General features: G+C 42.9%; 1 protein-coding gene across 1 annotated transcript; it reads left to right on the top strand.

Moving 5' to 3' along the window:
• Positions 1-4,918: 4,918 nt before the first annotated feature.
• Positions 4,919-23,629, top strand: LOC146189959 (uncharacterized). The gene is made up of 6 exons (XM_084605389.1): positions 4,919-5,093; positions 7,094-7,190; positions 9,606-9,647; positions 13,132-13,152; positions 18,112-18,522; positions 23,415-23,629. Exons 2-6 carry the CDS (start codon positions 7,103-7,105, stop codon positions 23,627-23,629), a joined length of 777 nt encoding a protein of 258 aa, XP_084461515.1. The 5' UTR covers positions 4,919-5,093; positions 7,094-7,102.
• The last annotated feature ends 257 nt before the right edge of the window (positions 23,630-23,886 follow it).

The following is a 23,886-nucleotide window of genomic DNA, read 5'->3' as shown; positions in this document are numbered from 1 at the left end:
CCTGTGCTAGCTGCATGTTTACCTACAACCCGAAGGCGCTCGTATAAGCGTGAATCGTCTGGTGATGTCGTCACTTCGTGACGTCACCAAAACTACACCACTGATGACGTCATTCATTAATTCAAGGTATGACACTACACTACTGATAACGTCATCATTAACTCATCATTAATTTCAAGGCAGGGCATCTATCGATGACGTCGTCATTAATTTCAAGGCACGACATACTACAGTACTGATTACGTCATCATTAATTTTAAGGCACGACATACTGCACCACTGATGGCATCATCATTAGTTTAGAGGCACGACATCTCATGACGTCATCAAACTAAAGCTTTACGGATGTATAGACACGATCGTGGCCGCGAGCATGGCCTTAATACAGTGGGAACAGGTGCGATGCTGCAGGCACTGTACTATAGGAGGCACTGGACGGACGCGAAAGCGGGAGGTGGCCATTTTGGTAAATGTGCGCAAGAACCGTGACCGCGTCGGAAGGCGTTTTTTGTCTGTGTTTTTTTCGTTTCCCGTGAGTGCCGCGACGTCACACAGTTGCTGTGATGCCACTGGCTGGAGGGTTGCTACAAAGCAACCCTTTGAGGGTTGCTTTGTAGGAGACCAGATTTTAATCATTCCAGCCAACTTCTTGGCCTTTCCTATCAATAAACCCATCCATCTATCTTTGAAGGCTGATGGCCGCTTTTTTTCTTGACCTGCATCCAACCTTAGCCACGTCTAAGACGTTGGACACCTTAACGTTTAACGCTAAAATACCTTTTTAAAAAAATTGCCTCATAATTTAAGGTAAGATGTTGGAAAACAGACAGGCAGATCTGTCTTAAGGTTCAGGGTTCAGTCTCTTTTTTTTTTAGAGCATTGCCTCTTACTACTTACATTTGCCGGTTTCTTGGCGGTTTCTTCGTCGCTGTCGATTCAAGATGACGGCCATGTCCCGTGGTCATAGCTACAGCATTTCAAATAATTTCTTAGCTACCAAATGACCACCCATACCATGGAGTCCACCACCTAGTACATCATGCGTGACGTCATGATTACTAAATACCACGTGACCACGTATTTTTTTGAGGAGCTAGAAAGCGGGATTTCAACACATCACACAAGCTTTTGTAATAAATGTTCCGTATCTGAGCGGTAGCAAAATACTCGCAAGACAGCATTTTGCAATTGCTATGGACACTGTAGGGTTAGCTCTCTATACTCGCTCACAGCACTACAAAGGGCAGGCGTTTTGGCATCGACATGGGTACTGTTACTCAACTAGTATAAATTTAGTCTTTCGAAATGAGGTAGGTGCGCATCCCAAGATCATTTCATTTTTTATGATTTATTATAATATGATTGAGTCTCTCTTGCTAATCTAAACTTTTCAGACTTGACACGAAGGTCGTCGAAGAGTGCAGCAGATAGATTATTAGCCTAGCTGCTGAGCGCTCCGTGCAGTCTGTCAAACAAATCTTTTCTCGGGTTTCAGCTAATTTTGTTGTGTTTGATATGCTGAAGTTCAATTTAATATACGACTTGCAGCGAACGGTATCAAACTTTGTATAGACATCATAAATTCTAAGCTACATATAAAGTCGGCAATATCTGAAAAAAAAAAATCAGCGCGGTTTTTCGGTGACTTGCACAAGCGAATTAACCTGAAAACAACAACAAAAAAAAAAAAAAACAAAACAAAACAAAACAAGACTGACACCTTCTTTTTGAACATGGCGAGGCATAAAAAATTGACTGGTATTCTTGTAGTGCACATCTATATCGTTCTTTAATTGGAAAATGATTGAATTATAAATGGACTCAGTTCATATTTTGAAAGTGCGCAGAGCTAGCATAAATAGAATTTTAATCAAACCCAAATGATGTTTTACCTACTTTTGTAATATTGTCACGTAGTGGTGACAAGGCGGTACACACCAAAAGAAGACACAGGCGTGCAGGTACTGAGATTAACTCTTTATTGGGCTCACTTGCGCCCGCAAAAGAACTAAGCAACTCGGCGGCGGCGATAGCAAAAAACGTGCTCGTCGATCGTCGAACTAAGAATGCCCGTCGCACTCGTCAACGCTGAATTTAAAGGCTGCTCAGAACCATCTAGATAACGTCGCAAACTGCTACTAGCACAACCTGGAACATTGGGGTAAAACAAAATCAAACAAATGCAACGTGAAATGGTGTTTCTGATTGCAGGGGGTTATAAGGCAGCGTTCTGATTAATTGCAATTTATGCTTATGTCACTCAATTACCTTCAAGTATTATCTTAAGTAAGAATGAGCCCTACTTTCTCGCTGAGGAGCTCATTCCGAACTTCCCTTTTCAGCATTTTGTCCCTAAATGACATTACAAGATGGTTGTACTTAATTCTGCTATGTTACAGCCTTGAATAGAACCTGGAATAAAGCTTTAGGGCTCCTATGCAGAATGCAGATCGGCGAATTATTCCTGACAAAATGTAATTATGAGAGCATAACATGAATGCAGAAAAGCGCTTAAATACTCAGGATATCTCCGCAGAAATTTGCAGCACACAATAATGAGTTAGTGAGAGCTGGCTTTAGTAAGGCTGTTATAATTTTCCTTCCTTTTGGAAAACTTAGCATTGCGATTACAGATTCCTAGTGGGGATTCGCACACGTCTATATATTTACGACTTCTGTTGACTTCTGGATGTTCGAAAGTTATCGCGAAGTCGTCACATAAGTCTGTTACTAGACTCGGAAGTGGTTGCTTGGGTCATGTTTTTGCCGGATCGCTATTTTCTACTCGAAAGGCGATCATATTTGTAATTTCCTGCAATGAAATAACTGCCAATTATTTCGAATGCAGAAAAATAAATTCGCTGCATCAGCACTAAAGTGCGAACGCAGGAAATCATGCTACAAATTTGTGGAACTTTGTGACTGGAGGCATCGAAGTAACTGAGTGAAATTCTAACGAACAGAATACGCCATCCAGGATCCACGTCAACTCCGCTTATTTCACTGCAGTTGTCACACGTCTTGAATTCTTCCTAGCGCAGTGTAGAATCAACAGCCGCGAGCAATATTTCTTTTTAGCGCCCCGACTGAACGTTTTAAAAAACAGGTCCTACAATTGTTCCTGTCTTCTTCATGGCTGGCGAAAACAGATCGTCAACTTAAGCCGATGATAGCGCAAATGAGACCAGTGACATTTATTCGCTGCTCAAGAGAACATAAACGATGGATGGTAAAATGAGTGTGTGGTGTGTCATTACAGGGTATTAACAAGTTTCTCCGATGTAAATGACACTATAGGTGGCCAGGACACTTCAGAAATCATGCCAGGAATTACTCGCCCGCAGACCACGCCGATGTGGACGATCCGCCTTCCGTGCGTGCAGTGAAGCATGAATGCAAGGAGGCAAGCGAGTAGAGGGTGTCCTTTGAATGAGCTGCGGACGACGATCCTAAACTTTCCCCAATTTCCTTGAACGCATGCTTGGATGGGTGGCATTCGTCCTTTTACACATGCACCCGCTGGTTTCGTACTGCAGCCTACGACAGCTGGGTTTTGGTGCCGTGTCAATGGTGACATCGCAGTCACCGTTTTTTTTTTTTATAAATGGAGATCGTAAAGCTTTCGCTTTAAACATTTGTCATAACTAGAGGATTCGCTTTATATGCAACCAGGCAGACCGGAAGCAGTAATTCAGTGGTTAAGCGCCCGACTACTGAGCCGCTGGTTTTAGGCCGGCTGCTGCAGCCGCATTTAGATGGAGATGAAACCCAAAGTTCTGTGCAATTTTAGTGCTTGTTATTGAGCCTCAAGTAGTTTAAATGAATGCTGCTGAGTCCTCCACTATGATGTCCCTCATTGGCCTAGTCGCTTCCGAACGTAGAGTACTTCTTCTGTACGCAGGTGGAATTACTTTAGTTATGTTTTTTCCCTTTTCAGAGAAATAAAGGGAAGCGTTAATATGATACAGACAGTATGGCATCATGCCTTTGCGAAGAGTCGTATTGCTAAATTATGCTCCATTGTTGATGAACAATAATACCCAAATATGAAACCTCATCTGCCCGGAATTCCTGCGACTCCGAATTAAGGATAAGTGCTACGCTAGCAGCCGCTATATGACAGGAGATGTCGGTGTTTTAAAAAAGTACGCGGAAGGCAGGACGTCGTGGCAAGCGAGGACTTCAGCCAATCACTCGGCACTGCTGGATTTTTCACGAGACGGCACTGCCGTCGTGCGGATTTGCGCAATCTTCTGACTTATTCGAGCCCTGTTCTTTGAAGGATGTCTCATTGACAGCCTTTCTACAGTAACCGCCTAGACGTTTTGGACTTACTTTCCTTTACTGCCAACTTAAATAGAAAGACCACAGTGTTACCTATCTAAAGACATTTATACTGACAAACTGGCGACAATGAGCACGGTAATAATTAATGAAAACAAAGTTTGACGAGTTGTTAAGTAAATTAACGAAAAAACACAGGCCGTTGAAGTGAATCATGATTCTTGAAGACATGGTTGCTGCCTCTTCTGTAATTCCCTACTGCAATAAGCTATGCTGAACTTCGCCGCCTGGTCAAGATTTCTAGAGCATTTTGTAGACACAGTTTTAGTTCGGAAATACGTGCAGAGGACGTATAAGTACACGATTCCAACAAGCGCTTTGCTTCATGGCTGATGAAACATTGAGAGTACAGTCGGCGCCGACCGGACGGTTTCGCACTTGTGAAATTGGGTTGTGAAATTAATTGAAATAAGTTAGCGAAGCCTAAGAGAGCAGATCTCGATTGCAAAGTTCAAACTTAATAGGCCCATAAAACATACGCATGATATTCATGAGAGATGCAAATGACAAGTTTTCTGGATCCAGCGCTCACTCAAATTTTAAAAGCTAACTGTTACTCATGCTGACCGTAAGGACGGTCGCTGTAATGTGTTACCAACACTGAGCGGATGTTCAGATTAATTCTTATTGCTTTTGCAGAGGAAGTAGGCAATGACTTCTGAACAAACGCTTTGTTTCAGCAGTATGTAGAGACGTAGCTGTGATATTAATTTCTGGTCCACGTCATCAGCGTAAGTGGTACAGTTCTGGTGAGAAAGCAACTTAATTCCAAATATAGACGCCTACCGATACGGTTCTAATTGGAAGGAGAAAACGTGGCGCGAAAACGTCCAACACTTGAAGAAACCGCATCATGCATGAGTCAAAAGGGCACACTTTCTTCCATAGGGCCACGCACTATGAATGCCATGCCGCCGTCTAGGGGGAATTCGATTGCACACTAGAACAAAAGGGACGCATGCGTTGTACGGAAAACAGATTACGAATATTGAGCGGAGAAGCAATGCTTGAAATAGCAAATGAAACATGCTTGGATGAGCTGCACAAAATATCATTTCCCAGATACATGCATGCAAATTTAAAATTCAGTTTAGTATTTTTGTATATTTATTGCTACTTAGCGTAAATGACACGGTCAGAGGGAGCTGACTCTTATATATATTCGCGCCATAAGCATGTTTTATTTTTAAAATAAAGGTAGTGTGTTAGTGGCTAATCTGCGTAATGTACTCAACTGGTGCGATACTGATTATTTAGCATTTATGTCAAGGAGCACTCCACTCTAGAACGCCTTCTTTACGTCCAGGACTTGTATGCAGGGAACAAAAGGCTAAAGTAAAAACTTCTCTGTAAAAGGGCTCAACCAACATACATTTCACATTCAGCCATGCATCTCTCTAATTCCATCTTACGCTTCAGATATCAAGTGACAAACACACAAAAAACGTTCCGCTGGAGTTGAAATTATATTTAGGATGTAAGCAAAGGAAACTACGCCGAATAAAGATGGCAACTCCACTCTTGACATTTCCCTGTTTCTGGGCATGTGAAATGTTTCGTTGATTATGGTGCCAAGTGGAACTATGCATATGTTTTCTTAATGATGAGTGCTTTAAATGCTCTCATTTTCAAAACAACGACCAATCGTCCTTACTTTCAAACGAGTGGCAATCTTGACCTTTCATCAGTAGCGGTCATCTTGCGTTTGTGGTTCGCATTATTTGAGGAGCTCAAATGGAGTCATAGATCAGCGCATACATAATAAAAGGCACTAAAATATTTGCATTAGTTGGAGCGTAAAATGTCGAAGAAGCCGTAGTGCCATATTTATTTGTAAGCCACCAGCAGGACATAGATAAAGCTTAATAGGTGAGATTTGGAAGGCGCTATCGATATTGTCCCTCGAATAAGGGAAGGTAGAACTCCATTACTAGTTTTTAAATAATTATTTTCTAAAAAAAAAAACCAACATATTTTGCTTCCCTGTATCAAAGCGGCAGTTTCCATTAGTACTTCACAACTTCTAGTGACTCTTTAGGCTTCAAAGTTGCTCTTGTAACAGTTTAGCCTTATGCTGCTATCACATTATCAAAGCAAGGAATAAAAAATAAACCGGCCAGTTGGTTGCCAGTTTGCAACGAGTATTCAGAACATTCAACCGGTGCGAAGGAGGTCACATTTTCAGTAAGCGATGTTCTATTTGGGATGTCGTGGGGCGAGTGAGGAGTGGGAAGGGAAGAACACTGTGGGTAGTTCTTTTTAGCACAGCGACGACGACCTTTGGAAGGTTGAGTTGGAGGCTGAAGTGGGATTTTCTTGAAATAATATCTTCTATTGGAAAAGAGATCGAGTCATGAGTTCTAGCCGTGGTGGCAGCCGCGGGGTTTTGTTAAACCTGGGCTACCATTGCTTCCAGTCTGTATCATAGTTTTCCCAACAGTTCTGATATTTCCTTGTTGATATATTTGTACAGAAACTTCGCGAGCTATCACTAAGATGTTTCAATCTTTAAGCATCCAGAAACTGAAAGACCGGGGCGGGGGTGTACTGTTTATCAGCAGACTAGCTATTTACCTGCTTCTCAAAAGCGCGGTGAGCGTTACTATACATGCTAAGAGTAAACCAATACTCCGCTCTCTGTTTTAGGCTATGGTGCACACTGTATGCATTTCAAATAATTAGAACAATATTTTCATCACTCGAACACATTGTAATGCGCCAGTGCTTCCCATAACGGGTTGCCCTGTAGTGTACCAGTATGATGCCGCACTTCCTGGTCTCCTTCGTGCCATTGCTGCTGGGAAGAAAAAAGGCAGCTGCATCTCTTCAGGATTCTACATGTCCAGGTAAGGGGACCGCTACCATTGATTTTAGGCTTATGACGTTAACAATATGTGCTGAAACCTGACAAGGTTCAACCATGTGTTCACTATTCTAACCATTGGCTTTGAATTTCACGTTGACAAAAATGTTCACAAAGCACTTGCATATGAGCTACTCTGCGGCAGTTATGAGCGGGCGTTTTTGAGTTTTCACACTGATTTCAGTAGCGCTTCAGTATTCATTCGAAAGAAGACATTGCTAAAAGTATTGAAGACGTGTCCAAAACGAAGGAAGCTTGATATATGCTGCTAAGCTTTCCGAAAATCAGTCGTAATGAAGCTCTGATTATAGTTGGCTTTAAGATCCACCAAATATTTCAAGCGACATGTCTCTGAGCGGTTTCATGGCATATAGCACAAGGACGGACTTCTTACTAATGGCTCGCAATTTTCGGAGCAGTGAAGTAGCGTTTGGCCAGCGTGTTTATAGGTCACATATGAAAATTCGCACACAAGAGCGTGTCAGTGCTTCACAACAATTTTCTTCTCAGCGTTCAAATTTTCTTACACGAATTCGGCAAATGTTACTCTCGAGTATGTGTCCTAAATGTTCGCTAACTCAGGGATGAACAGGCTGCCTTTATTGGGTTGCCGAGGCACATATAAGGCTTGATAACTGGGATCAGTAGGCTCTTATAAGAAGCTTGTCCAATTCTTCAAATAAATCAGTGTTTTTTGCTTGCTTGCCAATCTTGCTAAATGTAGTAAAAAGTAGGCAAGTAGCCGAATTCAAATATATGTTGCCAAGAGGGTTCAAAAGTAACCAATTTGGCGCAAAGTAGACAAACCTGGCAACCCTGTACTCTTTGTCTTGCGCTGCTAGGCATGCCTATCACAGGAAGAAATGTTCTCTATGTCGGCGACAAATACTGTGTCATGCTCTTGTATACACAGCATTTTCAATTATAGTTAACAATTCGTAGCCTTCCATCCACCACATGTGGCGTAACCAGTTGCTTGAATGCTACAACGCCAGTATGAGGGACGCTTTCTGAGTCAATGACGTCAGTGTTGGCGCTACTAAAATTTAAGTATCTTTAGCTGGCCAAATACATTATTTCCGGAAATCCCATCGTGAGGACCTTGTGCTCCACGCAATGGGCGCTCCGATTACACGTGAATGAGTGCTGAAACTGCCACTGTCATTTATGGGTCGCTAGAGGGCAAATAGAGAATACTTAATTATGAACATGTGCTGCATTTTTTCCCGCTTTCTTGCGGCGACTTAAGGCTTAATCGCCCAAACGGAACCCCTGAAAAGAATGAAAGCTACCTTAAATGACAGTTAAGCAAATAATCAAGCTGACTCTCGGGAAAGGTAGTCGTCAATTTGCGATCTTCACACCTTCAAGGAAGTGATATAGAAATGTGCAGAAAATTCAAATTCCTTATACATAGCTTCTTTATATTACAATACGGCAATGAATTCAGTCAAATGCGTAGCCAGGGTGGCCAAGAGGCATAAGTAAACGTGCATAAAACTATCCAGAGAGATTCTCAGTGATCCAGGACTTAATTTGGGAAAGCGATAAACCCTAATCGTTGTGAGCGTCACCTAAGAGGCGTGAACTCAAAAAGTTCGTTCACTGCGCGTTTAAAACAGACATTATAGAACAGCTAGTTTGAAAAAAGTTGGAGATTTAATGGAGAACATCTTTGTAACCTTATATCTGCTGATCACATTATTCTGCTCCGTCACTCACGAAAGAAAGAACATCTTTGATGACTCATGCAGGTGAAGCACAGCTGTTTGTCTCATGTGAGGAATAGCAAATCATCTGTAAGAAAGCGATAGCGCTAAAGGTCTGATTCAGCGCTAAGCCTGGCTTCGTTGTCGTGATTGGAAAATTTTGATTGGTAAATATGGATGATGAGGCACTTATGACATTCCAGTAATGGCGTCGCCTAAAAGAAGTAATTGCTGGCCAGTCACTGTAGTCGAACATTTGAAACACGGGTGGCGATCTTGGAACGCTACTTATGCGCCAGCAAGAAATACTCATTATTTATTACTCGTTAATACAGAATACAAGTACTCGATGTAGAAACAGAATACAAGTACTCGTTAGCAAAGCCTAATGTCAAAATCCGCACTGAAGCATAAACTTCGTGCACAAATCCTAATAAAGAAGGATGGTTAGTAAAATTTGAGGAAACCCCTAGGTTGGGAAGGGGAGTGATGAAAGTGACCATCAAGAATGCTAGGCTGTTAAGCAATGTGCGCAATGTGCGCAATGTGCGCAATGTGCGCAATGTGCGCAATGTGCAAATAAACGTTGCGAATATGCTGGATCTAATGCTGTGTGCAATGTGTGCCAGTGACGTGCTTTACTCCCTGACTCCTTCCTTTCTTCGGCGTTCACCTACGATATTTTTCAGGTGTCCTTGGACCAACCTACCTAATTGTGATAATGCTCGCAGGTAAGGTTAAGTAGTTAAACAGTCTGCTAATTCTTAGCAGATGTTCACTTGGACGCGCCGCTGCTACGATACGTCAAAACCACTCACAGATAGCCTAGAGGCGACGTTGAAGCCGTTGGCCTTGAGTCGTGAAATACGTGACTGAAGACTGATATTATGGTTTCAGAAAATTGGCATCGTAAGAGTTTATTTAGCGCAATGCAGCATAAAAAGATATTCACTGACTGTCAAAGCAGAGACGGTTGCAGAGTGGTTGCTCCTCTCTTCTCGCATAATTATAACTGTTGTATCGCTCAGGAAAAAAAAAAAAAAAACACCGGAGTTTTAGCATGCTTAAACATGGTTTTCAGTGAAAGCTTCACATCATTGTTAACGTTGGTAGAACCCTTTAGTAGCCCGATTTATCTGGTATCGGTACGACGTAATAAGCGCAAAATCATCGCCGCAGCCGTCCATTGCTAGCTATGAGTCGAGGCACACTTCAATAATAAATAATAATAATAATTGGTTCACAGGAAGGGAAAGGCGCAGTATCTGTCACACTTGCTATGTGGACACCTGAACCGCGCCGTAAGGAAAGGGATGAAGGTGGGAGTGAAAGTCGAAAGAGAGGGGAGCCGTAGTGGAGTGCTACGGACTAATTTCGACCATCTGGGGATCTTTAACGTGCGCTCACATCGCACAGCACACGGACGCCACTTCGTTTCGCCTCCATCGAAACGCAGCTGCCGAGGTCGGGTTCGAACCTGGGAACTTCGGACAGTAGTCGGGCGTCTTACCACTGTACCACTCCGGCGGGGCCACATTTCAAGCGGTCGGATGTTTTGGGGAAAGGAAGGCACAATATATTGATAGCCACACTTTGTCCTGTCGCTCCTTGAAGCTCATTGGCTAGCCGACGCTGACATTGTGTTTTAGTTTGTAGGAAAGGAAAGGCACAGTATATTACATTTTAAAGCGAGAGCCTTTCTAGGCTCACGGAAGGAAACCTTCTGTTCGAGAGTTGTGCGCGGGATCTGTGCGTCGGATTTGTGCGCTGCTGTGTCACTTTCTAATAACTTATGTATAAGGAGGGAAATTAGGAATGAAAACGATTGATGATGACTGGTAATTATTAAAAGCTATACGATAGATATTGATAGAGTTAATGAACAATGATAAAGCATAATAAAATGTTCATAAAATCACTAAGGAACGCCAATATTTCAAACGACGATTTGTAACGGCCGCAACTGAAATTAAAATGAGTAAGTATACTTACCTAGATATATGAATGAAAATGACTACAATGACTAGGCATGACTCAGAATGACTACAGAATGACCAATATTGCAAACGACGACTTTTAATGGCAGCAATAGGCTGTAAACGAGTAAATAAGCATAGCTATGAGTGGTAATGACAATGACTAGATATGACTTAGCATAGCTGCGGAACGACCAATATGCCGAACGACGACTTGTAATTGCAAACGATGAGAGGCAAATAATAGAAAAGGAAGGGCAGGATTTCGCCGTTCTCATCTTACGAGATATCTAAGAGACCGTCTAATCTTTTTTCTGGGGGCACCTGAGCCGCATAGGAGCAGTCCCGTGCTGACGTGTGTTGGTTGTTGGCATCCGAACCGCATAGCAAGTTTGTCCTCCTGCTCCTTGAGTGTCAAATGAAGGTCAAGTTGAAGCCCATGCGAAGACCGGCTCTACCTAGCTTAGTGAAGCTTCACTAAAGACGTCTCTCTGCTTAACCGCTCCTTTGTTCAGGCTTAAAATTAGCACCTAGGTGTCCTTCGGCGTAATTTCTGTTTATACTACATTTTGGTTGGTACTGGCCATATCAGTAAATCTTCGTTGCTGGCTGTGATATGCGGACCATAAGAGAACAAGCTTTTGCAACAGTGATACCGGTAGTGCCATCTCGTGTCTATTGGAGGAATGAGTGCTGTATCACCGCCGCCTCCACTTGAGACGGCTATCAGGGCTAGCGTCAAGTTTGAAACGGAGTTTTAAGGCTAACGCTTTTCTTGACTGATAGTCAGAATCCTGCGTGCGCGAGATCTGTGTGCGAGATCTGTTCGCGAGATTCCGCGAGATGTGTTCTCCTTCCTGCCACCTCCATGGCAACATAGGGGTGCGACGACGAGATGCGCTGCGCTGTACCGCCAGTGCCACATTTGGAATGAAAGCGCCACGGAATGCCATGTGACAGCCGCGATGGTGCACCGTCCAATATCACATTTGCAGGAGCGCTGCAGGGAACGCATGCCAAGGAAATAAAATTACCGTTGTGCGGCACCAGTGTTGGGAGAGGTGGTGAAGAGTGGCAGTTCTTAGCCCTACGGGGTTGGGACGGCAGGTCAAGGCCGCTTGCGGGGGGGGCTAGCCAGCCACCGAATTTTATCTGTTGTAGGCCGTCATTGCACCCGCCACTGCTTCGGTAGCGGACGACGGCTGACGGCTGTTGTTGCGGCGCGCGTCTTTCTCTCCCTCTTCTTTTTCTTTTCTACTCTATTTTATCTTCTGTCCGCACGAGGCAGCGGAGGTGGCTCAGCAACAGAGCCAGTAGCACGCCCGTGCATTTTCTTTTCCTTCTTCCTACCACCACAACAACAACCAGCGCTGGCCTTGCAAGCAAAAACTATACAAGGGGCGCGCGATGTACGGTGTGCAGCAGCAAGGCTCAGGCTTTCGCATTTCTCTACTGCAGATTCTACCATGCTCTCGCAAATTTTAGTGCTGCAGCACCACTTCCTGCATTCTCGCAAAAATCCCAATGTCTGAAGCCGATTTGACCATTCACCTTTCCGAGGGAGTTCAGGTGCCTGCAGAAACAAATATGACAGATACTGCGCCTTTCCTTTCCTGGAAACCAATTATAGAACGCCGGTCAACTTTTTTAATAGAACGCTGGTTTTGTTCGTCAAGGGGCGCGCGACCTACTGTGTGCAGCAGCAACGCTTAGGCTTTCGTACAAAGTGTGATTTGTATCCAACGGCATCGCTAATAGAAGCATTACTTTAAGAAGATCGGTCTGTGATGCACATGCGATGTGTGGTCTGGAAGCATGGCCGTCTGACTGACACAGAAAAATAACGTTTATTAATTGAGACAGCAACACAATCCGGTCAAAACGCCCTACTCCTGCACAATATTCCGTGAATAACTGAGTCAAACCGTGTGTATTGTTTTTTACTCTCAGCCCTCAAGGGTAGGATGTTCTGTTCTTCAATAGCTGTGAGATGACAATACATGTAGCACCTCTGCGAAAGCTCGCAGTTTTGGCTCCGCGTCACCAGAGATGAGTATTTAATGACTGATTCTGGCTAAATTGGCTATTTCAACTGCATGTTTTTCACGTTAGAGCTGCTGGTCTTACGAAATGCAAGTTAGAGACAAGGACAAAATAATTGTTAGCGTCTGCCATTTATTTTTCAGCTTTCATTTAGCATGTTTAACATTCACACAATTGATTCTTCTTTTTCTTTCAGGAGTATACGCTTCTGGATCAGGTATTAGTAATTTGCTTTACAAACGGGTTATATTTTTTATGTCTGTGTAATGATGCTGTACGAGGGTCGTTTGATAAATGTGGTAGAATACAAGAGATATCCCAGTCGGAAAAAACTACAGAAAATTTTCTGATGTTACGACAGAATTTCTGTGCGGTTTTTGACGGGAAACCTGTTGTGACAACAGAATATTCTGTAGTAACATCAGAAATTTCTGTAGTTACAACAGAAGAGTACTACAGAACTACAGACAACGGAATTTTACTACAGAAAAACTACAGAACTACAGAAAAGTACTACAGAACTACAGAAAAATCTGATGGTTACGACAGAACTACAGGATGTTTTGTCGTATTTTTGACAAGGTTCTGTAGTTTTTTTCGACTGGGATGGCTCTACAGTTCTATTTTCTTCTGGGTGGCGCGCACAAAGCACCCTTCATAGGAAGTCGGAACATGTCTAGGTTTGTACGGACAGTTAATAAGCATCCGAGAACCAATGGCACTGAGCTGGGCGGCGATGTCCGCGAAAATAGAGAAAGGTTAATTTAGAGCAGTGATTAAACATTTTTGTTTAAAACAGTGGACGGCTGCGCAAATTAAAGCTGAGTTGAACGAAGTTTATGAATAGTCTGCAGCATCACTGGAGACCATTTACTACTGGATACATGAATGTAATGGTGGCCGAACTTCCGTGCAATATGAAGCATGTCCTGGGCGTCCAGTGAGAGTCACCATGACAGAAATGGTATCGAAAATTCATGGAATTGGGATGGAAGACCGCTGAGTGAAAGTACGTGAGATAGTTGAAGTTGTAGGCATCTCAGCAGAGAGAGTTCACAAAATTCTTCACGAATGTTGTGAACTCTCTGCTAACTATCTGTGCATTTGGTCAACTGCTAACGGTTGTGCAAATGCACATCAGGACCTGCATCTCGAAGCAATGTTTATCGATGCTTGATCGGAATCCTCAGGACTTTTGCTGTCGATTTGTAACAGTTAACAGTTGACGAGACTGATGCATCACTACACTACAGAGTCCAAACAGCAGTCAAAGCAATAGACTGGACCATATGAAGGGGCTCCAAAAAGGCAAAATTGTTCAGCCGGAAAGGTGATGGCAACTGTCTTTTGGAATTCAAGAGGAATATTCTTTGTTGACTACTCGCAAAACAACAAAACGATAACAGGACAATACTATGGAACAGTCCTGGTGCAACTGAAAACAGAATTACGCAATAAACGACCTTGGTTAGCACGGAAAAAACTCCGCCTTTTCCAAGACAATGTTCCTTCTCACAGATCGCTTGTTGCAAAGGTGAAACTTCACGAGTTAGGCTTCGAGGTTGTGCCTCACCCACCCTATTTTCCAGATTTGGCCCCCTGCGACTTTTTCCTCCTCCAAAAGAGCAAGAAATGGCTGGGCAGAAAGAAAGGTTTTTCAGATAAAAAGGTAATCTCAGTCGCGAATGACTACTTCAAGGGCCTCGAGCTATCCTTTTTACTCAGTGTATAAAAAAATTGGAGCACCGCTGGAAGAACTGTGTGGACCTTGGAGGGGATTATGTTGAAGAATAATATATTGTTTAAAAAAATTTGCTATATTTAACGTCTTTTACCACACTTATCAAACGACCCTCGTAATACAGAACTGCACAATGGTGCCGGGGCTCACCTCCGCTGGACATCTCCTCGCGCTGCCTTCACAACGATCCTCGTACTCTTTTATCCTCGCGTCGTCTTCGCTATTGTCGTCCTTCCACCTTCCCTCCTTCTTTACCTTCGCCGTCTGTCCCCTTCCCCTGTGTTGCTTATTCGCTCTGCCGATTACACCACCTACGTATAGGCACTTATGAGCTTTAGTAAAACCGGCATTCGATGTAGTTGGTAAAGCATCTTGAAAAATTTACAGCGCGCACAAGACAGGGAGAAGAAAGTGGTGACTGCAACTGAGCGTTTATTAACGGAACAATACATACTCAAAGACAAACATAACAAAAATAATGCAATCACGCAGGGGCGTCTAGGTATGAGAACTTCCGTTCATGCAGGATAACAGATGAGTCACCGACACATGATTCTTACGGATATGGTAGGCCTCTCAAACCTTTATTGTCAGGGGAGAGGGGCTGCTCCTGACCCTGCGAGGCTGGTAATTATAGGCCCTCGCCTTTGCGGCGGAAGCATGCCTGCCACCGGTGGTTGTACCTGTTGTTGGCCGTCATTGCACCCGCTATCGCCTAGGTGGTGGACGACGGCTGTTGCGACGCGCGTCTTCTTCTTCTTCTTATTCTTCGGCCTTGATAAATGGCACGTCTCTCTTTCTCTCTCACTTCATCTTTCTTTGTTCTCGAGTTTCTGCTCTGTGCGCACGAGGCAGCGGAGTTGGCTCAGCTCCAGAGCCAGTAGCATGCCCGTGGATTTTCTTTTCCTTCTTCCTACAGTCGCAACGACAAACCTCTCTTGTCAATTGATTAGGATGCCTAAACAGAATAATAGTTTCATCAAGCAAGGTTTTATCAAGATCTGCATTCCATGCAGTGCTTGGCAAAATTCGAAGAAGGCGGTTTTCCCAAAGTCAATATTGCTCGTGTAACCGAACATTCAGGCAAAATCAGTTTGGCCGATGCAAGTCCGCTCACAAGCTAGCGGAATATGCTACACTACTCCGCATTTGGTGTATCGGTTTACATGGTTAACCGTGCACACCTTCTGCTTATCATGAACAGCACAAGTAGAACGCTTGTCAACCCTAGCACAGATGCTCCCAACTCGTTTTCTAGCTGAAAATTTTACATCCATATCATACCTCCTGTTCACAGTTTTTAGTTAACGTGAAAAGCGATGAACATTCGGAAGGAGCATTACCTTCTTTTTTTTTTCTCTCATCAGCATTCGTAGGTGATGGCCTGTTAGCATCCTCAACTCTTTTTAGCACCTGGCTCCAGGCTAGAGTCAACATGTCTTTCAGAAAAACAGCCACTCTTAATCTATTTCCTTGCTCAGGAAAACTGTCATTCAATAAAAGAATACACGACTTGAGCAAAGAAGACCACAAACAAGCCCCAGAATTATCCCATTTCACAAATTTTGATTGACCGGAATGAAAATGAAAAGCGGTTTAACCGGCCTTGGGGAATACGTTCAGCATACATGGTCCTGCTTGAAAGAAAGTTTGAGATCCATGAAATGCAAAAAAAAGGTCCCTCAGATCCTTTTCAATGCAAATATCAACCCGTGAAAGGAAAATATCATTAAGGGCCGGAGCTACTTTAGAGCCAATACAGACACCGGTTTTTTGGAGAAACAAACGCCCATTCCAGTCAACAAAGGTTGAAGCAAGATATCACAATAACAACTCTAAGAACGAAGCCACTGAAATACCATAGGAATTTACAAAGCGTTGTTGATCGATATCTTCAGTAATAGAATTGCTAACAAAGTTCAACAACCTATCATGCGGGAGAGAATAGAAAAAAAATCCTTGACATCAACACTGAACGCAGACACTCCGTTGGGTTATGATGCCTTAGGTAATCGACAATGGCCAAACACCTCTAACTTGGTTTAACCGTAGTTAAAATATTGGTAATTTTTTCAATATTGGGTAGATACATAGCTGTAGGTATAACAGGTAACGCCATACGTAAAGCAGACAACACATCGAATTCTTTCCTTGAGTTTTAGTTTAAGTACTTTTGCATTCTGGACAGCACACGAAGATTAAAAAATTAAGCAAAGAATATCAGTGTCTATGATCCTGTTGCCTCGGAGAGATGAATCTTAAAGTAGGACCTCACTGTCATACTCCACATTGCCTAGTTTTGTAGCACTCGTTGAAACAGTAGGATCCACGCGCTCCGCGCTGAGTCCATAGTTGTTGTTTGGTTATCTAAAAACTTTCGTTAACACCGTCGTCTTGCTTTGAACTTAGCCATATTTCCAGGTTTACCATATCATTCTGCTAGAAAGCCTAAACTATTAGTCTGCGAGCTCGAAAGGAGTGACAAGTTAGCACAGGCAACTTGCAAAGTAAACATGATAAATGTACACAATCAAGTGCGGGACTGCTCTGCAGCCCTGCGGTGCAAACTTTGAGCTAAATTAGAAATGTCAGGTTCCCACGAAATGCTCCTAAAGCTTTTCACAACAGAGTTCAAAAATGAATTTTAATAAATAGGCATGCGAAGTAATTTTGGGAGTGAAATTACACATATTGTAGAGTCGCGAAACTCAATTTCGGTTTCGGATGCGTGCCGGAGGGGTTGGAAGATGCTGACAATTTTTGAACGGTTCGGGTTAAAAACATCATTTGTTTCCTAAACATTTTTGACTAAACAGAGAACTTGAAAATTTAAAGAGCAAAAATAGTCAGCTTTTCTTTTTTTTTTTTTCAAGAAATCAAGTTTTGAAAGAGGCGATGCACCTTAATTTCGATTTTAGTGAGACGATAAAAAAAAAAAGCATTTTTATTGCTTTTATATGCAGCAAAGCGAGCTTTTGAGCGAGTTGCTTTGCAGAGCCTAACAACTTAGCGAATACTTACGGGAAATAAATGTACATCTCCTTTTGGTCTCTTGTTTAATCCTAAAGGACATCATGGCTTTTTGACACACTAAAATCCAATCGCTCCTGTGTTACTACTATGCTCATATAAATTGTATGCCTTTGTCCTTTCTAGCACACAATGCCATTGATGCGCACTTTCGAAGATGTTCATAGCATCTGTACCAGAACTGCGTGATATTATCGGTGTAACTTATTATATATTGACTATGGTTTGTCGCTGCTAAAATTGAAAATCTTCTGACTTTTAATGTTCTAGCGCTTTCTTACGCACTCGCGGACGCGTACTTTTTATGAGTGTATCTGTGTGCGTGTTATAGAATTAAAACATGATCCATTAGTTTATTAGTTCTTTCCACTTCCTGACACCCTCACATTCACTGTTTTCTTCAAGCTCCCGCTGCTCCAGAACACACCGACTGTCGCTACCACCCGATGATGGAAAACTTTGTTCGGGCTATGTATCGCTTCAGCCTTCCTAATATAAACATCAAAATACTGAATCCTTACAACCCCAGAAGACGCCCCCCTTTTGTTTTCACGTTGATGGATGGAGAAGTGACCACAAGGTGCCCTAAGGACGGCACAGCATTCACCAAGTGCTGCTCATTCACATGCAAAAAAATGTCGCACGCCCAATCTTGCTCCCTCTCAATTGAAGGATCATATGCCAGGTACAGAGGTTACGTGTCAGTCCGACCGAATAGGACTGACACTTTTAGCATGGTTGTTTTCGTTCTAAAAAGCGGCAATAGAGGCTCTTCTACTGAACTGCAACTACACTGGGATGACCAGAAAGATCTACGTGAGTATACCTTCCTAATTTGAATATGTTGCTCGTATTATGTTTGCGGCATGAAGTAGAGACTAGTTCTGCCACACATGTGGCTGTTAAATGGGGCAATTCGGCTCGAAGGCTTTCTAAGACTTTCATGCATTGTTTTGTTGAGTAAAATGAGTCGCGCTTGCGTACAGCATATTGAGAGGGCCGCACGTTTTCCGCGTTTTTCTACATAATGCACCCCTTGCTCTTAATATATTTTTCCTCACACACCTTACGTTCCATCTATGTGCTCTCTTATTCGTTTGATCCCCCTTTCTTTTCTCCCAGGGTTGAAGAGTAAACTGAAAACCCCTCTCGTTAACAGTGACACCTTTGGTCAGAGGTCTAGTTTTTCATTCCCATATCAGTTTTCTTTCGTTGCACGAAGGCAAACTAAAAAAAAAAAGCTTTGTTTTACTCAATCGGCCAATTCATCCTCTCATTTTCTTTGAAAAATATGGACAGCATAGCTAGTGTCATACGATTTAAGCTTACTTAAAAATGCATTTATCTATTGAGAAAATCACGAAATAGTTTGTTTTTGATGCATCTTCGAAGCATTAATGCTATATACGCCGTGGTATTGCGGAAAATGTGTCAGAGATGTTTCGTGGCAACAATAGGTTGAGAAACAAACAGCATTTGAAATATTGAGCTGTTTTTATAGTGTAGAAAGGTATTGCAAAATCAAATTAAATAAGCTGCAAGCTTGCGCCACTGAGCGGCGTTTTTACAATTATGAGACGTATTGAAAGCTAATAAGGGTCAAAACGAGATTCTGCTCGCCTGACCTATTTCATAATTTTCTTTTTGTTCTTGCTCTTGTTGTGTTCCTCCTTCGCCTTTAAAATGTTTTTCACAGTGAAACTAAGCTGATAACTGTGTACGATTATCAAGATTACTTACAAGAAGAAAAAAAAAACCACAAAGCAAGAAACAATCCATAGGAGAGAAATCACTTAAGTGACGTTTTTTCTGCGAAATATACTTGCCGGATATAGCAGGGGCGGGTAGACAAAAATAGCTGTGGTTTAGCTGATGGTTAAACCCGGAGCTACGCGAGAGGAATCTGCATGGCTGCGATTAGGTTCGGCTTGAAAGTAAAGACATGGCTTTTGCACATAGTAGCTTACTCTATGGTTTCAGCTTTATGCCGTAGGGGAATCACTTCACGTATGAGTACCCTTTCCTCTCATCGCTGACCACTCTCATTCGGGTGTGGAAGACTTCTAATGGTATGGCATCGTTTCTACGTCGAACGCCGGGGCACGCCGCCGTTACAACGTTCGAACGAACCTTCTGTCCTAGCAACTCGCCGTTGTCGTTCGCCTCTACCAACTACCGGTTTTCTATCTTCTTCTTCTTCTTCCTCGTCTTCTTCTTTTTCCGCTTCTCCTTTTCTTCTTCTTCTTCTTCTTCTTCTTCTTCTTCTTCTTCTTCTTCTCCTTCTTCTTCTTCTTCTTCTTCTTCTTCTTCTTCTTCTTCTTCTTCTTCTTCTTCTTCTTCTTCTTCTTCTTCTTCTTCTTCTTCTTTTTCTTCTTCTTCTTTTTCTTCTTTTTCTTCTTCTTTTTCTTCTTCTTCTTCTTCTTTTTCTTCTTCTTCTTCTTCTTCTTCTTCTTTTTCTTCTTCTTCTTCTTCTTCTTCTTCTTCTTCTTCTTCTTTCCTCTGGTATCAGGACGTTGCTTAAATTTCTGAAGCCAGGTTCCGCACAAAGAAGAAATCATCGATGGCGGGCACACTGCTTCTTTGAGCCGTTGAAATTGAGCGCTAGAGCTTGACGAAACCATGGTAGCATGGTTTGTTCAAAGCCGCTCACAGGGAGTTAGAAACAATCACCCGCTTCACAAGCTTTGAATGTGGGCTGTCAAATGGGAGCCATTCTTTCTTTGAACGTGGATTATACATCCAACAGAAGCCCTCTTTGGGAAATCGCAGCCTGATATCCATGAACCGCAGTTCGTTATGTATTGGGAGCTCTTTGGTGAAACTGAGACCTGGCTGTTGTTTGAGAACACGGACATGGTCCTCATGACTATAGCATCCAACTCATGCTGTAAAATGTCCTTTAGAATAACCAAGAAATCATTGAAATAAATGTGTATGGAAACTACGTGAAGATCATGAAGGTGGCGCCCGATGTCGACTCCGACAACTTAGATAAAGATATCACGAAGGACAGGTTGAAGTTGAAGTCGAAGTTGAAGTGCCACAGGAGAGCCAATGCAAATCGCCTTCTTCTGAAAATAGAACTTTCCTTCTTACAAAACAGCGGTCGAGTTAACGTAGAATTCCAGCAACGAAATAAAACTATAAACGCTTACTCCTGCTGCCTTCTGAAAGCGGACTTCACGAGTCGACTGGTTATTCTTCCTACTAGCTTTTAGGAGCCATTGGTGAGGAGCCGAATTAAACAGTTCTTTTATGTCGACGGAGAACGAGGAGTAGTTCTTGGGGGGCAAAGTCTCAAGTTGGAGCATCGAGCATCGCAAAGTCTCTAGGTACTTCAGCACATCACAGGAACTGCGCACAAGGAAAGGTTCATCGCCCACCAAGGTGCCAAGATGAGCCTGAAGGTGTCGCTAGACAAGACGTTGCCATATCCTCCTTTCAGAAACGATGGCGCTCAGCGGAAAACCAGGCTTGTGTGTCTTAACAGTGAAAAAAAAAACAAAAAACTTCGAGAGTCTTGTCTTTTGCTTTCTGTTCTAGCTTCATATGTCTTCTGGATGTAAATATTCTAGAATCTGAAGAGCTTGACTCTTTTGTTTTCGAACCCTAAACGGCATCTGTTTGAATTTATTATAAATTGTAGCCAAGGCCTTGCCACGAAACACACCAGCTGGCATAATGAAAAATCCAGCCTCATTGTCAGCCTGTAGCACAACGAAGTCATTGCCCTTCAGAACACTCAAAATCTTCTGAAGATGCGGCTTACTACGAAGCCTGCGACCAAGACTCGTCTTCAGGTAGGGAACCTGTTGCTTAGGATCCTGTCGTTTGCTTGGTCCATATCACGGCTGGCCACTCTTCTAACCATGGCAAGAAGCTCTGGACGCTGAGCACAAGGTGCGAGATTGAACTTCGATCCTTTTTCCAAAACCCGCTTGACTTCTTCAGGTAGACTTACGTCTCCAAGCACAGTCTGTCGGGCGCTTCCAGAAGAAGGCCCGTTCGAGCGACAAATGAGGCTCGACAGCATACTTTGCAGTAGAAACTCAGTAGAGCTTTCTGTCAGCCGCCTTATCTTCTTAGAACACCTGTTTTCTTTCTCTGGTTCTTCGCCAAGCCCAACAAGGAGCCGTAGCCAGTCTTAAAACATTCGCACGTGCGTCCAATACTCCACTTGAGTATTCTGCAGGCGCTCCTGACGTGGCTTCAGATGGCTACAAGACGCCAAATAGAGGCTGAAATACCCTGCAAGATGTTTTGAACAAATCATGCTTCCATATGGTTTCGTCAAGCTTTAGCGCTCAAGTTCAGCAGCTAAAAGAAGCGGGATACCTGCCATCGATGATTTCTTCTCGGTGCGAAACCTTGCTTCAGAAATTTAAGCAACATCCTGATACCAGAAAACTGGTTTCGCGTTACTGTGTGGCGGTTATACTCTATATACATAACGTACCGCACACACTTAATAGAATAGCGAGCAGACATAACTTTCAGGTCGTATTCTCAGCCGCTTTCACGCTTTCTAAATTTGTGCTATGAACAACCGAGATAACCAACATTAGAAAAAGTTCATAAATTTTATGACTCGTTTTGTGTACCAGGTTCTCCTAAGCTGCGGGCTCATTTACATTGGACAAATAGCTCACTATTTCAATGAGCGCGCAGGCGAACACTGTCGAAATATGCGCAATACTAGAGGCAGCTTCCTTGTGAACCCCTGCGAAATGTGCAGAAATTGCCGTTCTAAGTTAAAAAAAACTATCTTCTTGAGGAGTGGGAAGGATGGAATTGAAAGACTGTAGAAGACTATTATATTAAGAAAGAAGGAAGGAGGTGTGTTAGTAAGCCTAGGTGCTTTTTTGATGATGTGGCGGTGTCTGTGAGGATTTCATTTCTCCTTTTATGCCCTCGACGCAGACTTTGGGCTTATTCCTTCTTTTTTCCCTTTCTTGCACGTTTCTTGTTGGTCCTCATATATCACTCCTCATGCGGTTGTTAATTATTGTTTCAGGTTTGATGGTTTTGACTGGGTGATGCTTGTTTTTGTATTTAGCTGGGGTAGACAGGAAGATTTTTTAGTGAGTTATTTTTCTCTCGGATGGCCTTGTTAAACATTGATTAGGATGCTTTGTTTTTGTTCTTCGCGTTGCCATCTCTATTGTTGATCTGATGTATAGCGTCAGCTTTTGCTCCGTGAGCATGCGATAGATGGGTGATTGCCTATGTGATACGGCTTGGTTGACTACAAAAAGACAGTTTTGATGCGAAATAAAATTCAATTGTTAGCGGTGCTAGTCCTGTCGTTTATGGGCCTTCTTTGTCCCAGTCGGTCGCGCCATATTATTTTTGAAATGAGAGCATTTAAGCAACGCGATTTTCATCTTTTTTATACGCAGCAGAATTCAGCTTAATGTTAAGGCAGCAAATACTTGCTACATCACCGCACCGCAGTTTTGGTGGTGCTATTGTGGGGTACCACATACAATGCAGAAATGAGCCATAGTGGGCCTGTCATGGTGAGGAAAAAAAAACATCCCAATTGTAGCACATGGCACCGCTGGCACCCCTAAAAATTTAATTGCAATCCCGTCGATTCAACTGTCGGTGTAAATATGCCTTTGGCTGGAGAGAAACTCCCTGCACACAGTAATTGGGGTATGTGTGAACTCCGTTATTAAATTCTGCGTCAATTTTGTGCATTTCAGATAATTTCAGAATACATGTTGGACATTTTATCGTGCAACTTCGGACGTCTCCAGACTTTGACTTCTTTGAAGTGTTCCATGGCGACTCTGATATGGCCAACGCCGTCTGGCGCCGCTTCCGTCGGGAAATGATGAGCTTTGTCTCGACTTGTATACGAGAAGCAATGGAGGATAAATATATACATAGTATTAAATCAATATTTGATGCTCCTTGAACTCAGTCCACTTTGAATATATGCACTGTTACGTCTTTATTCCGCGAACAGCAGAGAAAAAATCGATGAATAATATTTAGGTAAGAACAGCGGCAGCGGAAACACGACGCGCTTGACGGCGCAGACCAACGCTACGGTCTAGAATGTGATACATCAGTCAAGCACGCTAGGTCGCTCAATATGTAAAAGAACTGAAATTTTTCTACTGAGGCCAGGAATACTCCGCTGTATGACGCAGCTATGGGCTCCACTCTCCA

The sequence above is a fragment of the Amblyomma maculatum genome, chromosome 5 (genome assembly GCF_055883805.1).
Source record: "Amblyomma maculatum isolate TAMU_Amacu chromosome 5, ASM5588380v1, whole genome shotgun sequence".
Lineage (NCBI taxonomy): Eukaryota > Metazoa > Arthropoda > Arachnida > Ixodida > Ixodidae > Amblyomma > Amblyomma maculatum.
This window is presented reverse-complemented; position numbering and strand designations above follow the sequence as displayed.

What these genes read in the sequence shown, in the direction of transcription:
- LOC146189959 (XM_084605389.1), top strand. Translation starts at nt 7,103, where the DNA reads ATGATGCCGCACTTCCTGGTCTCCTTCGTGCCATTGCTGCTGGGAAGA. An exon ending in TCAGGATTCTACATGTCCAG is followed by an intron (nt 7,191 to 9,605) that starts GTAAGGGGACCG and finishes GATATTTTTCAG; the next exon opens with GTGTCCTTGGACCAACCTAC. An exon ending in GGATGACCAGAAAGATCTAC is followed by an intron (nt 18,523 to 23,414) that starts GTGAGTATACCT and finishes TGTGCATTTCAG; the next exon opens with ATAATTTCAGAATACATGTT.